This window comes from Stenella coeruleoalba, assembly GCF_951394435.1.
Source record: "Stenella coeruleoalba genome assembly, chromosome: 1".
Classification (NCBI taxonomy): domain Eukaryota; kingdom Metazoa; phylum Chordata; class Mammalia; order Artiodactyla; family Delphinidae; genus Stenella; species Stenella coeruleoalba.
In genome coordinates this window covers 129,165,746-129,183,280 of record NC_137169.1, presented here as the reverse complement: position 1 = coordinate 129,183,280, position 17,535 = coordinate 129,165,746, and the positions used below count along the sequence as shown (strand labels likewise).

The window sequence follows — 17,535 nt, the reverse complement described above, 5'->3', positions numbered from 1 at the left end:
TCTAAAAGAAAAAGAAAAAAGGTCATGAAGAACATAGGGGCAAGACGGGAATAAAGACGCAGACCTACTAGGGAATGGACTTGAGGATACAGGGAGGGGGAAGCGTAAGCTGGGACAAAGTGAGAGAGTGGCATGGACACATATAGACTACCAAATGTAAAATAGATAGCTAGTGGGAAGCAGCCGCATAGCACAGGGAGATCAACTCGTGCTCTGTGACCACCTAGAGAGGTTGGATAGGGAGGGTGGGAGGGAGGGAGACGCAAGAGGGAAGAGATTTGGGGATATATGTATATGTATAACTGATTCACTTTGTTATAAAGCAGAAAGTAATACACCATTGTAAAGCAATTATACTCCAATAAAGATGTTAAAAAAAAAAAAAGAATGAGGGGCTTTTACAGAGAGTTCTGCAGGAGACCGAAAAATGCTTGACATTGGCCTTAGGAAGCATATATAGGGTTGTTACTCTAGTATTTTATCATTTGAAAGACTCTCCTTTGTATGACAACTTTTTCTCACATAATATCCATTGAAAAATGTGTTTTTTTGAGTTCAAATTTGTGAAAAGGAAATCTGATCGGCTCATCTCAATATTTCATGTGAGGCTACACTAGAGTCAAACTATCAGCTGGCTTCCATGGAGTCAGGTTACCTCTCTTGATTGACACATTCCCCAGGCTCTGTTTTGCAGAGTAAGGCGCTTTGGTTGAGTCAGTTTCATTCAGAAGAAGTGGGTATGTTGCTTATGGTGGTCGATATGTCCAGTGAATATATCTATTTGGGATAATTATCCACTCCATGACTTGTGGACGGAGCATCAATTTAAGCATTGCACTTTTAGTATTAACATGGACCACAGATTAACTGTAATAAATACATCTCACTCATAACTAGAGCATAAAAGTAAATTAAACATCTTAGATGAGATGATGTGAGAGCAGTGAAGTAGGACCCAGAAAAGGATGTTGCAGGGTTAGCATTGCAGTGTCAGGATTGAGACACCCTCTGTGGCCAGACTGCCGCCTGTGAATACTGCTCCAACACTGAAAAGTGGCTTAAACATTCCGAGCTGGACTTTCTCACCTATAAAATGCAAATCATACAGCTTCGATGAGATCATCTTTATAAAGGGCTCGCCACACAGCAAGTACAACATATATTTAAACTAATATTAACCTTGGACAAGTCTCTTCGCCTTTCTGAATTGGTTTGTTATGAGGGTCCGTTAATGAGGCTTAAAAAATGATTAAACTCCATACAATGCTAAGGTAAATGTACTGTCCAACACATCACAGTTCCAAGTATTTAGTAAAAATTAGCTCTGTGAACTCCAAGGTTTTGAGTAGCCTGTCTGTGACTCAGTCACAGTTTACATGGACTGACTATGGAGTCTTACTGTGCAGGTAGGTGATCAGAGGCTTAAAAAATAAATGAACACAGTTTTCACATTAAATTGTCTGCATGATTCTTTAAGGATGCATAGAGTAGGTATATGTGCTTTAGTTACATCATGTTAAAAATTATCAAATGCAGTGGCCTCAAAAGTATTAGGAAGTAAACCCAAAAGAAATTCTTTCTATTTTCCATTAATGACAATTAGTTAGAAGAAGATCCCTGGATATATTTTCTAACGTAGATGAGGTAGGGGTGGGATGACTGTGAGAACCGAAGTTAGTACATCCAAGAATTTTATTGTCAAATTGAATCAACTATTTTTTCCCCACAGAAAAATGCCCTAAGCCTGACCTGAGGAACGGTTACGTCTTTGACACAAAATTATTTTACAAAATTCAAGAGAACATGCGTTATCGTTGTGCATCAGGCTACAAAACCACAACAGGGCAGGATGAAGGAGTGGTTCAATGCCTCCCTGTTGGATGGTCTTCTCAGCCAACCTGTAGGAAGGAACATGGTATGTGTTTAAGAATTATCTCCTAAATCTGAAGGTAAGAGCTTGTGAGTTCAATGCTTTCTTATATGGGTAGGCATTCTTGTTTAAATATAATTGTTATTTTATTATGTCTCTCGATGCAGGAAGTTATTATATTGTTTCCCTCTAATGCTGGGTGTTTCCTTAATCCAAGGATTCCCAACCTCTACCACACACCTACTCCAGCAGTTCCTATTTTTTACTAGTAAACAAAGAATTGGAGTGGAATAAAAGGAAAGACCCTTAATGAAACTTTCTGTCACAACATACATAAATTAGTATTTCCTTCATTAGAGAAGAGTTTGAAATAATGCACATTATTTTATACCTCAAACCAATATCAGATAAACTTAAAAATAACCCAATCAGGGACTTCCCTGATGGCGCAGTGGTTGCGAATCCACCTGCCAATGCAGGGGACATGGGTTCGAGCCCTGGTCCGGGAAGATTCCACATGCTGCGGAGCAACTAAGCCTGTGCGCCACAGCTACTGAGCCTGCGCTCTAGAGCCTGCAAGCCACAACTACTGAGCCCGCATGCCACAGCTACTGAAGCCCACGCTCCTAGAGCCTATGCTCTGCAGCAAGACAAGTCACCACAATGAGAAGCCTGTGCACAGCAACGAAGAGTAGCCCCAGCTCACCACAACTAGAGAAAGCCCACGTGCAGCAGCAAAGACCCAACGCAGCCAAAAATAAATAAATAATAAATTTATTTTAAAAATAACCCACTTATTTGTATATATATATATGTATATATATAGTTAGTGTGGTGTTATCTATTTAAATTATACAAATCCACAGATGGGACATCATCAAAAAATCGCTACTGCACAAGTTTTCTATTGAATTGTGACCTTTGGCCAAATACACTAGAGTAGAATTTTAAAGACTGAAGACAGGTAGAGTTAGGATTCAGGGTGCATGAAGAAAGGGAATCCAGAGACAAAGGCAAACTTTGATTATTTTTCAATTTTGCCAAGAGCTGATTCTGTCATGTATTGTTAAAATTCATAGAAAATACTTTTTGAGATTTCCTTTTAATATTCTAGGTTTAGGGATGGAGTTCATAAAACAAATGACTTTAATTTCTTTTTTTTTTAGAAACATGTTTGGCCCCTGAATTACATCACGGAAATTATTCCACAACACAGAAGATGTTCAAAGTGAAGGACAAAATACGATATGAGTGTGCCTCTGGGTACCACACAGCTTCCGGGAAGAGGACAGAGGAGGTGGAGTGTCACCCGTATGGATGGGCCCTCACCCCACGATGTGCCAGTAGGTTCTCACTTTGAAGACGACTACTTTCACTTTGAAAACTCCCTCTCAGAAATGGGTACAAGTTGTTATGCGAATTATGTTCCTTTTTTCATATTTTTTTGCTTCTGGTTTTAATGATGTTGACAGTAGGCTTTCATCATTTCAAGCTCTCAAAGAGGGAAAAATCCTTTTAGCTCAGATACTTAAATTAAAATAAGTTTAATGATATTCAATAAATATATAAATTGGCAAGCTTTTACTAGGAATAACAAAATTTGGCAAAGTTGCTGATTTCTAATTCAGATATGGCAGGTAAGTAGTGGGTGAATTTTGTTCTAGCAGGAAAAATAACACTTCTTTGTTTTTTATTTGTTCTTTCATTTTTAGAATTAATATGTTCTTCTTTAAGATCAATAGAAAATGGTTATTTTCATCCTGTGAAGCAAACCTATGAAGAAGGAGACGTAGTTCAGTTTTTCTGTCATAAAAATTATTATCTAAGTGGATCTGATTTAATTCAGTGCTATAACTTTGGTTGGTACCCAGAATCTCCTGTCTGTGAAGGTAATTTTTAAAATTTCATACTCACACAAATAAAATATCATGTCTGAATCAGCTTTAATTTCTTTAATTTCTATGGAAAAAAGTCTCTGATGATATCTAATTCTTCTCCAGAGTGCTATTTTTTTAAATAAATATTGTCTTTTAAATCAGTGCTATTTTCAAGAGTCTTTAATACATTTAATCTGAAGAAATCTTAATTTTTACATTAGTTTGTAGAGTGGATATATCTTTTAAATATATTTTTAAAAATCTATTATAAATTGTAAATCTCTCATTATAATGAATAATTGTTGTTGTTGGGAATTAACTAGATCCAGTTGTCCCAAGTTGGCAGCTTTGTGGAGGTACTTTCTTATTACTTAGCCACATATTCCCTGATGTGAAAATACAGTCTTCAGAACAGTGGGGTAAAGAGCAGGAAAAGCAGCAGAATGTTACCCAGATTGAAAATGAAAACTGAGGTCATCCAGTAAGAGCCACTGTCAAATGGGACGTCTGTGGTTCCATTTATATCACTGGCTGTGTTCAAGCAGGTGGTATGATTATCTGTTAAGAGACATCAATTCAATAGTCATATAATCACACCTGCAGTGTTATATGAAGGAGGTCCTGGTCTAGCAGAGGAAACAGATACAAATCATTGGTACAATGTGACAACTGGTGTAATAAAGTCAGGTATAAGGTGTTTGAACAAACACTGAAGGTTCTGATTGATATGGTGTGGGACAGTGTTTACAGAGGTGATGGATAATGTCTGAACTGGGCCTTAAAAGATAAATAGGACTTGGAGGATTGGGAAGGATGGGGAGAGGTAAAGGGCTTGATAGCCTCTATTGTCTCTGTAATGTAGGAAATAGTGTCATTATTAACAGGCAGGAGAAAGACAGGAAAGGAAAACTTGGAAGAGAGTAGTGAAGATTTGAAACAGTTGCTGGGAGGAACGAAAGAGGGGTCACCAGGGTTATGCAGTGGGGTTTCCCAGAACTGCCATCATTCTCTAAATGCTGCCATCATTCTCTAAATGCTCATCCTCTAAATTCTCTAAACAATGACTTTAATTTTTTTTGTTAGAAATATTCTTTTTAAAACTTTCCAGTGGTGCCCAACAGCCTTGCTCTAACAGCAGAGAGGAAGATTGTTAGCAAATTACCTGTAGCATATTATTTCAAAATGAAATGGCAGACCCCTACCTACTTATCACCTGTTCGCCCCACTCCCACCAAATTAAGTCAGGTGCCAACATTCCTGCTATCGTTTTCTAGCAAACAGTCCTTAGATGTAGGATGGGCAGTGTAGTCGTCTGAGTAATGCCTCCCTCCCTCCCAAAAGAAAATATTCATATTCAAGTCCCTGGAACCAGTGAATGTTACCCTATAGGGCAAAAGGGACTTTGCAGATGTGATGAAATTAAGGATCTGGAGAGAGGAATAATATCTGGGATTATCCATGTGGGCCCCAAATGTAATCATAAGCATCATAATTATATAAGAGGGAGGCAGAGGGAGATTTGACTACAGAAGATCAAGTATGAGATGTGACGATGGAAGCAAAGGTTGGAGTGAAAAAGGAAGGGGTCATAAGCCAAGGAGGGCACGCAGCCCCCAGAAGCTTGCAGAGGCAAAGAAGCTGCTTGTCTCCTAAAGGCTCCAGAAGGAACACAGCTCTCCTGATACCTTGATTTCAGCCCAGTGAAACCGATTCTGGACTTTGGCTTCCAGAAATGTAAGAGAATAAAGGTGTGCTATTTATTAAGCCTCTCCATTGTGGTAATTGGTCACGGCAGCCATGGGAAATTAATATAGTCAGTATTTTAGAATAGTTAAGAGCAGGAGATTTTAATTCAGATAGACATGGGTTTAGGAACAGATCCACCACTTACTAATAATTTACTTACTTCATAAGTTTTAGTTTCTTTGTCTGTAATATGGGAGATGTAATAGTCCCCACTTAAAGTTATTTTAAGATTAAAGGAGATAATGAATGTAACGTGCTGGCTCTTTTAGTTTTCTATTGGCACGAACTTAACAGCTTGAAACCACACACCTGTGTCTCACAGTTTCTGTGGGTCAGGATTCTGGGTGGAGCTGACCTGGCTCTGTGTCCATGTCTAACAAAGCTGCAGTCAAGGTGTCAGGTGGGACTGTGGTGTCATCTGGGGCTGGGCTCGGGAAGAACCTGCTTTCAAGTTCACTGTGGTTTGTGGCAGCATTTGGAGCTTGGCAGGCTGCGGAGCAGAGGGCTTCAGTCTCCTCCTGGATGCCCCTGCAGGCAGCCCTGTGCCCCCTGCCCTCTGACCCACCCCATTCGGAAGCTCGCGATGAAGCAGCTTGCTTCTCTTCCAGATCAGCTGCGAAAGAGCTTGGCAAGAACGGCCTTACCATACTGTGCTGCGAGAGTATGTGTGCATGGTCACACGCATCCATCCTTGTGGCTGTGTTTAAACAGGTCACATGCATCCCATCATCTTGGCTGTGTTCATTGCTTAGAAGCAAGTCCCAGTTCCTGTTCTTGGGGAGGGGCATGACTCAAGGAAGTCAGCCTCAGGATGTGGGGATCCAGGGGGTGGCCCCAGTCTGTCTGCCATACTTCTTAGGGTCCTTGGCACAATGAATGTGCTTATGAAATCTTAACTATTATTTTTTGGTAATTATATGACTAAATATACTGATGTTTCTCCATAAAAGGAAGAAGAAATCGATGTCCTCCTCCCCCTGTGCCTCTGACTTCCAGAATCCAAAGGTACTCAACCACTTATCGTCACGGAGAAACAGTGCGTATAGAGTGTGGACTTAACTTTGAGAGGCAGGGATCAGAAGAGATACGCTGTGAAAATGGAAAATGGACAGAACCTCCCAAATGCATTGGTTAGCAGCACCTCAAATGAGCTTTCCTTAAAATGAAACCTGCGTGCATGTGGAGCTAAATGGTCTCTTCTGTTTCAATTTTCCCTTTTCAGAAGAAAAGCAGAGGATGGGCTGTGAGGAGCCGCCCTTGGTTGAGAATGCTGCAGCAAACCTATCCTCCAAGGTCTATTATAATGGGGATAAAGTGACATATATGTGTGAAAGAGGGTATCACCTCCAGGGACCAGAAGAAATAACTTGTAAACGTGGAAAATGGACCCTTCCCCCTGAGTGTGTTGGTATGTGTGCTGCGTTTCACATCCAGAGCTAAGCCTAGTGTGTAACATTTTCCTTTGTTTAATTCACACACTTACAGCAACGGTCCATTGCTTAGAAGAGTTTGAAACACACAGAGAGAGCACTTACTCTGCTATTTTTCCTGAGCATATGGAGCTCTCTGTAGAATTTAACTGGATATAAAGAATTGGGAAACAAGTTTTTAACATCTTGATGATAGTACTTTTGCATCTGGCCATTCTGAGCCCTCCACCCTCTGAGCCATATACCTGCTGTTTCATCTCACTGAAGGGCACAACCAGGGTACCACTCCTTGGTGCTACCCATCCTGCCATCCTTCTCATTTCTTTTTTTTCTTTTTTTTTTTTTTTTGTGGTACGCGGGCCTCTCAGTGTTGTGGCCTCTCCCGTTGCGGAGCGCAGGCTCAGCGGCCATGGCTCACGGGCCCAGCCGCTCCGCGGCATGTGGGATCTTCCCGGACTGGGGCACGAACCCGCGTCCCCTGCATCGGCAGGGGTACTCTCAACCACTGCGCCACCAGGGAAGCCCTCTCCTCATTTCTTGATCAGGTCCTGGAGAGACCTCCACAGACATGTTTACCGAGGATATCTGTTGTGTAAGAGAAAAGCTATTAAAGATGCTAGAGAAATTAGCCGAGTAGGAGAAAGACTCTGAAGACAGAGAGAAAAATGGAAATTTTCATCCATGTGTTGATTGAGATCTGAGATGAAGAGAGATGAGAAGGAAAAAATAAAAATGGATGATAACAAAGGTCAGTTTTTAAATGGACCATAATCGTTAGGTTAAAGAACACTGTTTACCTTTCTGTACATTTTAAGAATATCTATAGCAAGAGTCCTTCAGAAGCAAGAAAAGTGAAAAATCCGCTGCATACTTGTCCTTCAGCAAAACATTTGCTCTTTAGTTTGGCTTAGTAAATTTTAACAATACTTAGCTGAATAAAGTTTCTCTGATTCTGGTACACTGAGAGATCAATTGTCCTAAATTACATAGTGAAATATTAAAGTACTATTGTATGCGCAACTGTATTATATCATTATGTTGTTATGTTTGTATTAATTTAAAAATAACTTCTTTTCTTAGGAAATACTGAGAATTGTAATTCTCCACCTGATATAATAAATGGAGCTGTTATTGGTGGATTATTAGCAAGCTACCCAACAGGATCCTCAGTGGAATATAGATGCAATGAATATTACTTATTGAGAGGAGCAAAAATATCTCATTGTGAACAAGGAAAATGGTCATCCCCACCTGTTTGCTTAGGTAAGATAGAGAACACATTGAATTAAAAAAATTTTTCCCAGCCTTATTGAGATACAATTGACATATAACCTTGTGTATGTTTAAGGTGTATAATGTGATGATTTGATACACAAATACATTGTGAAATTATTACCACAATAAGGTTAGTTTATTTATCCTTCACCTCATGTAATTTTGGGGGTTGTTGTTATGATGAGAGCATTCAAGATCCACCTTAGCAACTTTTAAGTGCACAACATTGGGGTGGTTTTTTTTTAATTTTTTACTTTTATCTTATTTATTTTTTTATATATTGTTTTGTACATTAGGTCCCTGGAACTTATTCTGCTTATAGCAGGACACATTGAATTTGTTTTACCCTTATGTTTGTATTCTTACGTGATTTTCATATAATGTTTTATAGCATGGAAAAGAGAATTTTGTATATATCTTTCATTCTTCAAGAGTTTCACCTTATCGTTTCTGTCAGCAGAAAAACATCCCTAGTATCTTAGGGTTTAGGCTATACTCGTTCTTACCCCACTGCATTTTTTTTTTAATGTGGTAACATAAGAACAACAAAACTTTACCATTTTAACCATGTTTAAGGGTCCACTTCAGTGGCATTAAACATAATCACGTTTGTGTGTCTGATTACATTTGTGTTGTCTTTCTCCTAACTGGAATTTCCCCTGGTTGTTTATATTCCTCGTTGTCTCTCTTATTGTCCTCAGAATGTCATTTGGACAGAAGAATAATCAATCCAATTCTTTCCTTGGTAGAGCATGTCATTTATAGCTTTCTTTGCCACTGCTTCCTCACTTTTGTTTTATCTTGTTGAGCAGATAAAAACGTTTGTAGTTACTCTATATTTTGGATTAAGGCATGGATTAATTAATGTTAATGTCTTCAAGTAGAAAACTGAGGCAGCTATCTAAATAATTACCTAAATTGAAATTACTTTGGGAAAACAATATTCACCTCTCATTTCAAGCCTATAGATTTGCCTCATTTTTTAACTTTGCTAGTCAGAGTTACATTTAAAAGTAACGTACCTGGTCACTACAGTTGCAAAGAACTTCTTACATTGTGACTTCTACAAATAGAAAATTGCATGATAAACTCCCTATAAATTAAAAAAGACGTTTAGTTAAAAATATTAGCTCTTTAAACTACAAAAGCAAATCATTGTTATCTACAAGAAAATTAATAAACATACAGAATAAACTAGAAGAAAACAGAAAATATCAGTAACCTTGCCGGAAACGTCAGTGACTTAGATAATGGTCTTTTACACCTTTTTCTACACCAGCTTCCAACATACATATTCACAAAACTTTATGATATCATGAAAAGGCTATGAATCTTGTTTCTTTCACTTAAACTATATTATGAACATGGTTTGATATATTTCTACATTATATTTTAATGGCTATACAGTTTTCCTTAATGCAGATATGCCATAATTTAATTATTTTTTGATGGACATTTAGTGTGTTTTCAACATTTTTATATTCCACACAGTACATCTTGTACTAAATATTTGTACATGTAAATAATCTTTATTTTTTAATAAAATAAAATTAATTCTATTTATTTCACATGTTTTGTTTTTGTTTTCAGATTATCTGAAGAGGAATTTCTGGATCAAAGAGATCTGGAATTTTAATTAAATTTCTGATAATTGCCAAACTGCCCTTCATAAAGTTTATTCTGATTTATGATCCTAGCATCAGTGAATTAATGAAGTAGTTTCTTAATCTTTGTGAACTTGAATATCTTAATCTTTACATATTGTTAATAAAGCAATTAAAATTACTTTAATTGGATTTATTTGGGTATTAAACAGTTGACATTTTTCAATTTTCTAATGGCCATAGGTGGTTTTTCAATGAACTGATTGTTCATAGTTTAGCGATTTTTCCATACCCATAAGAGCTTTATCTATATAAATTACATTATCCATTTGACAGTCATGTATATTGCAGCTATTTTTTATTTTCCTCTTCCTTTTATTTATAGTGTTTTTAATATACATAAATTTAAGTTTTAAGTCAGCTCTTTCAGCATCTCCTTTGTGGTTTCTCTCCTTCAAGTCATTCTTAGTTTGCTGTTCACATTCACATTCAGATATATCTTCACCTGTAGTTTTTCTATTGCTCTCATATTTTCATAAATGATTTTGATGTTAAGCTTTTGATGATGTGATTGATATTGCATTGAATGGAAGTACAGTCATCTCTGAGGATAGAGACTGGACCGAAATTGTAAAGGAAAAGCTAGTAATGGAACAATCCCATAGGGAACAATAAGGTTTAAGGAAACCTATCATTTTCTGTCTGGAGCAATTGCCTCATGACATTTAGGCTTGGTGCCCACAGCCTAAAGCAAATACTGAGTGAAGATCATTTATTGTCATCAGGGCAAGAGGAGAGAGCTTTGTGCATCTTACTTGTCCTGTGGGACTGAAAATACTCTCACTACGAATGGGAAAGATGGTGCTATAATTCCCATCTGTGAATTATTCCAGATGTTATGAACTTCTCAACCTCCCCCCTGCTGGTCTTCCCTGCCCTTATCCTACTTCAGCCAGTCTAGTCTCATTACTCCTCCCCAAGTAAGCCAGGTGTGCTCTCACCTCAAGGTAGTTCCCTGTGCCTGGAATGCCCTTCCCTCAAAAAATGACTTGGTTCAGGGGCTTCCCTGGTGGCGCAGTGGTTGAGAGTCCGCCTGCCGATGCAGGGGACATGGGTTCGTGCCCTGGCCCGGGAAGATCCCACATGCCGCGGAGCGGCTGGGCCCGTGAGCCATGACCGCTGAGCCTGCACGTCCGGAGCCTGTGCTCCGCAACGGGAGAGGCCACAACAATGAGAGGAAATGACTTGGTTCACTCCTTAGCCTTCTGCAAGTCTGTTCAAAGATTACTTATTTAAGCCTGTCCCAACCACCTTACCTAGAAGCACAGCCCCCCTTCCCCCACGCCTCCACTATTAATTTTCCTATCGCACTTATTATATGTAGTTTAAAGATGGCCCCAAATTATAAGATCCATATATTTATTACATTTATTGTTGATTGTGTGTGTGTGTCTCCCAGTTAGAAGGTAATCTCCATGAGGGCAGGGATCTTTGTTTTATTCACCGACGAATATCAGTGGTAAGTGTCCCACAAATATTACACAGTTAATACATTTTCTATTTGAAGATTTTATTTTATAGGAAGGAAATCAGGATGAACCTAAGTGGTTGTTGCCTTAAACAATATTTTTAATGTTTCAAATTAGGTGGTTTTAATTTATGATATATTGAAGATAATACAAAATATATAAATTCATTTGACAGCAATAAAGTGTATCCTTTATCATGTATATGTGTGAAGAGCTTTAATAATGATAAATGGTAAATATAAAATACTGCTTTTGATGCCTGTCATAATTTTTTTTGTAAAAATATATCACTTTCATACTTGTGAGATGAGTAAAGAATTGAAAAGACCCTTTGTTTTACAGAGCCGTGTACAGTTAACATGGATGACATGAGAAGAAATAACTTAGAGATGAAATGGAATTATGAAGGAAAGATCCTACATGGAGATTTAATAGATTTTGTATGTAAACAGGGGTATGACTTGTCTCCATCAACTGCACCCTCTGAATTATCGGTGCAGTGCAACAGAGGTGAAGTGAAATATCCTTCATGTATTAGAAAAGGTAAAACAGTAGTGCTTCCTGACAATTTCTTGGGTGACCAGTATCACAGGTGATCAGTATGAGTTCAAAGGATAAGACCCTAAGCAATCCACCACCCTCATCATCTAATCTATAAAATTGGGAATGACCTGATCAATTTCCAATCAGCACATACCCTTAAATAGGATCTATGCTGACATCTTTTAATTCTGTAAGTCAGTTTTATAAAGAGAGAAATCATGAGATTTTGTACATATCACCAGACTTTCAGAGGATGGATCACCCTCTTGTGAGCAATCAACAACCCTGTAAAGCATTGCTCTCCTCAGGGTTTGCAGGGGAGCATTGTCTCAGAAGAGGGCTTAAGGTAGAGTGAGAGACTTTGTGTACTCCTTGGGCATGGGACTGTCACTTTTAATAAGGAAACAGGAAGAGAATGCATACAGAAAGCATGGCCTCAAGACGGATCTTATATGCTTTCACTTTTGGCAAACAGAAAGGGGAAAAGTAAAATCACAATAATTAATACTTCGCTAGTTTTAAACGTGTATTTAATATTATGATATTCTAATTGCAATCATAAATTTTATGTATGAAGTTATTGCAGAAATGCTTTTGATATTTAAAAATTACTTGAGAGATGTCTTAAAAATGCTTTTACATGAAATATATTGTTTTATTTCTGTAGAAATTATAAAAACACTGGCTGCCTATTGTAGCAATTCATTGCAGACTTTATTATTTTTGCAGTATCTAAAAGAACATGTGCATCTCCCCCATTTATTAAAAATGGAGTTATTAAGAGTTCAACAGTCAGGACCTATGAAAATGGTTCCTCAGTGGAATACAGATGTTTCGAGCACCATTTCCTACAAGGGTCTAAGGAGTCCTATTGTTTAGAGGGAGTGTGGACTACACCACCATTGTGTTTGGGTAAGTACTGCCACATATGTCTCTATTTATTAAAATAAAACCATTTTTTTCACTTCCTCTTCTCTTCGAGTTGATATAGCACTAATGTAAAATTTAAATTTTGCATTTTTGTTATTTTATTAGTGTGCTTGTTGAATTACTGGTTTCTACTCTTTCCTCTAGATCATAAATAACTAGAATGCAGCTCATTCTAACAAGTACTTTTTAAGTACAAACCATACATGAGGTACTGGGTTGGTAGGACCTATAGGATGGTTAAGCTGTGTGCTGTGGGTAACCAGTCTAACAGTGGTCATTCAGTGTTATTGGTGCTGTGCTAGAAAACACGAGGACAGCGGGAAACAGATACAGGAATGGTCCCCTCAATCTGAAAGATGATAATGCCTTGTTGATGAGGCATCCTAATAAAAGTAACACTATCTCCCAAAATTCTCAGGAGTCATAAAATAGCATATTTTTAAATAAAAAGAAAATATTTCTTTGTGTTTATATCTGACTTTCATTTATTTTCTTATTTCACTGTCTTGGACTTCAGTATAATGCTGAGTATAAGTGGTGGGTATCTGTGTTCTGATCTCATAACTAAATCTTTCAGTAATTCATCTTTAAATATGGTGTTACAAATACGTTAAAAAAATCAAAATAAAGATATAGAAACCACCTATTTCTATTTTGCTAAGAGTTTAAAAAAACCTTCAGTGAGTTTAATTTTAGCAATATCTGTTGAAACAATCATATGATTATTACATTTATTTTTTTTTCCCTGGAATTACATTGCTTCTTTTTTGAATGTTAAAGCAGGATTGTATTTCTGTAATAAATCCCACATGGTTGTGATGAATTATGCTTTTTATGTATTGTTGAATTTTATTTGCTAATACTCTACGTAGGATTTTTGCAACTATTTTCATGAGGGAGATTGGTTTGTTATTTTCCTTTTGGGTTTTGTATCAAGTTTCTGCTAACTTCATACAATGGGTTGGGAAGTATTCCCTTTTTATCAATTCTCTAGATTTTGTCTAAGACTGGTACTATTTCTTCTTTAATAATTGTAAGAAATCATCAGAGATGCCACCTGGGCCTTGAGGTTTTTTTTGAGGAAAGGTTTTAATGACAACTTCAATTTGTTTAATAGATATTAGGTTATTATTCTCTTCTCTCCGTTTCAGTAGGAAGTGGTTTGTAAGAATGTGTCCATTATATCTAAATTGTCAGGTTTGTTGACATAACGTTCATGACATCCTCTTAATGGTCTTTTTAATGCCTTTAGTGATGTGTCTTTTGTTATACTACTGTGAAGAAGTATGTCTTTCTGATATATCTTGCTGAGGGTCTGTAAATTTTATTGGTCCTTATAAGCAATCAGTATCTGCATTTTTTGATCCTTTCATCAAATGTTGCTATTTCATTAATTTATATTCTTGTCTCTATTATTTCCTCTCTTCTACTTTCATGGATTTATTTTATTATACTTTTCCTAGCTTGTTTAGATGTATACTTAGAGTACTAATTTTCATCCTTTATGTTTTTCCCTAAAAATGAATTTAAGGATATAAATTTCCCACTGAGCATAACTTCAGCTTCATCCCACACATTTTTATATTTTTGATTTTTACTATCATTCAGCTAAAAATTTATAATACCCATTTTGATATCTTCTATGCACTCTGAGTTATGTAGAAGTTTATTTTTTAAATTCTAAACATTGGAGGATTTTCTAGTTTTCTTTTGGTTGTTGATTTCTAGTCTAAATCCATTGAGACATACTTTGAATTATATCTGTTCTTTGAAATTCACTGATACTTAGTCTATTACAAGCATATACTTGTTTCAGGTAAACCTTTTTACTGGAAATAAATTAATTTTGTCCTTGTTGGGTTCACTGTTGTTACATACATATCAATTGAATTGAATTTTGTTTCTCATGTTACTAAGTTCATTCTTATCTGTCCAGATTTATGTTTGTTTGTTTATTTTTCTACCAATTATCAAAAGAAGTGTGTTAAATTCTCTCACATGGTACATTTAAAAATGTTTATCATTTTAGTTCTGTCAAATATTGGTTCTGTATTTTGATGCTATTTTATTAGGTGCACACAGATTGAAACATGTTGAATCTGTATAATTTGAGTCTTTCTTTACCTATAGTAATGCTTTGTTTTTGTTTGGTTTTGCCGTAAAAATCTACTTTAGCTGTACCAACTGGCGTTTGCCAAGTATTTACAAGGTGTACAATTTTTCATCCTTTAACTTTCAACTTTCTGGATTCTTACTTGTAATGTGTATGTCTTACAAGCAATATATAGTTAGTGTATGTAAAATTATACTTATTCAGTCTGACAATCATCTCCTTTACAATGGATTATTTAGTCCATTTACATATTAATGTGATTACTGATATGTTTGGGTTTATAGCTACTACCTTACTATACTAGATATATATCCTATCTGTTCTATGTTCTGTTTTTTCTCTCTTTTTTTTTGTTTTCTCATGGGCAAATCAAATTTTTTGTTATACCATTTTACTCTCTCATAGCTTGTGGATTATACGTTTCTCCAGACTTCCTTTAGCTGTTATCAGAGATTTCATAATGCAAAATTGCCTTATTACAATTGAGTACAAATTCGTAGTTTTACCATTTCTCTAGGACACAGAACACTTTATTTACTCTTCCCACTTTTTGTATTATTATGTCATGCATTTTCATTGTACATATAGTTTAAGTCCCAAAGATATATTAATATTATGTTGTCCAACAATATTCTTTTAGATTTACCCATATATTTGTCAGTAATTTGTTCCTCATCTTTTCTTTTTTTTTTAATTTATTTTTTGATACAGCAGGTTCTTATTAGTCATCCATTTTATACACATTAGTGTATACATGTCAATCCCAATCTCCCAATTCATCCCACCACTACCACCACCCCCCCACCACTTTTCCCTCTTTGTGTCCATACGTTTGTTCTCTACATCTGTGTCTCAATTTCTGCCCTGCAAACTGGTTCATCTGTACCATTTTTCTAGGTTCCACATATAGGCATTAATATGCAGTATTTGTTTCTCTCTTTCTGACTTACTTCACTCTGTATGACAGTCTCTAGATTCATCCACATCTCTACAAGTGACCCATTTTCCTTTTTATGGATGAGTAATATTCCATTGTATATATGTACCACATCTTCTTTACCCATTCGTCTGTCGATGGGCATTTAGGTTGCTTCCATGACCTTGCTATTGTAAGTAGTGCTGCAATGAACATTGGGGGTGCATGTGTCTTTTTCAATTATGGTTTTCTCTAGGTATATGCCCAGGAGTGGGATTGCTGACTCATATTGTAATTCTACTTTTAGTTGTTTAAGGAACCTCCATATTATTCTCCATAGTGGCTGTATCAATTTACATTCCTACCAATGGTGCAATAGGGTTCCCTTTTCTCCACACCCTCTCCAGCATTTGTTGTTTGTAGATTTTCTGATGATGCCCATTCTAAATGGTGTGAGGTGATACCTCTTTATAGTTTTGATTTTTATTTCTCTAATAATTAGTGATGTTGAGCAGCTTTTTATGTGCTTCTCGGCCATCTGTATGTCCTCTTTGGAGAAATGTCTGTTTAGGTCTTCTGCCCATTTTTTGAATGGGTTGTTTGTTTTTTTTAATATTGAGCTGCATACGCTGTTTATATATTTTGGAGATTAATCCTTTGTCTGTTGATTCGTTTGCAAATATTTTTTTCCCATTCTGAGGGTTGTATTTTCATCTTGTTTGTAGTTTCCTTTGCTTTGCAAAAGCTTTTAAATTGCATTAGGTCCCATTTGTTTATTTTTGTTTTTATTTCCATTACTCTAGGAGGTGGATCAAAAAAGATCTTGCTGTGATTTATGTCAAAGACTGTTCTTCCTATGTTTCCCTCTAAGAGTTTTATGGTGTCCGGTCTTACATTTAGGTCTCTAATCCATTTTGAGTTTATTTCTGTGTATAGTGTTAGGGAGTGTTCTAATTTCATTCTTTTACATGTAGTTGTCCAGTTTTCCCAGCACCACTTATTGAAGAGACTGTCTTTTCTCCATTGTATATGCTTGCCTCCTTTCTCATAAATTAGTTGACCATAGGTACGTGGGTTCATCTCTGGGCTTTCTATCCTGTTCCATTGATCTATATTTCTGTTTTTGTGCCAGTACCATATTGTCTTGATTACTGTAGCTTTGTAGTATAGTCTGAAGTCAGGGAGTCTGATTCCTCCAGCTCCATTTTTTCCCTCATGAGTGCTTTGGCTATTTGGGGTCTTTTGTGTCTCCATACAAATTTTAAGACTTTTTGTTCTAGTTCTGTAAAAAATGCCATTGGTAATTTGATAGGGATTACATTGAATCTGTAGATTGCTTTGGGTAGTATAGTCATTTTCACAATATTGATTCTTCCAATCCAAGAACATGGTATATCTCTCCATCTGTTGGTATCATCTTTAATTTCTTTCAACAGTGTCTTATAGTTTTCTGCATACAGGTCTTTTGTCTCCCTAGGTAGGTTTATTCTTAGGTATTTTATTCTTTTTGTTGCAATGGTAAATGGGAGTGTTTCCTTAATTTCTCTTTCAGATTTTTCATCATTAGTGTATAGGAATGCAAGAGATTTCTGTTCACAAATTTTGTACCCTGCAACTTTATCAAATTCATTGATTAGCTCTAGTAGTTTTCTGGTGGCATCTTTAGGATTCTCTATGTATAGTATCATGTAATCTGCAAACA

General features: G+C 36.5%; 1 protein-coding gene across 1 annotated transcript in view; it reads left to right on the top strand.

Annotated features, from left to right (window-relative positions):
• Positions 1-17,535, top strand: part of LOC307183087 (coagulation factor XIII B chain-like) — a gene marked incomplete at its 3' end in the record, with an annotated part of 38,889 nt that overhangs the window by 13,904 nt on the left and 7,450 nt on the right. The window contains exons 3-10 of the mRNA XM_079915086.1: positions 1,730-1,915; positions 3,037-3,213; positions 3,583-3,759; positions 6,444-6,623; positions 6,716-6,901; positions 8,004-8,186; positions 11,674-11,874; positions 12,604-12,786. Coding sequence (XP_079771212.1) covers positions 1,730-1,915; positions 3,037-3,213; positions 3,583-3,759; positions 6,444-6,623; positions 6,716-6,901; positions 8,004-8,186; positions 11,674-11,874; positions 12,604-12,786 — 1,473 coding nt within the window. The remainder of the gene's footprint in view (positions 1-1,729; positions 1,916-3,036; positions 3,214-3,582; positions 3,760-6,443; positions 6,624-6,715; positions 6,902-8,003; positions 8,187-11,673; positions 11,875-12,603; positions 12,787-17,535) is intronic.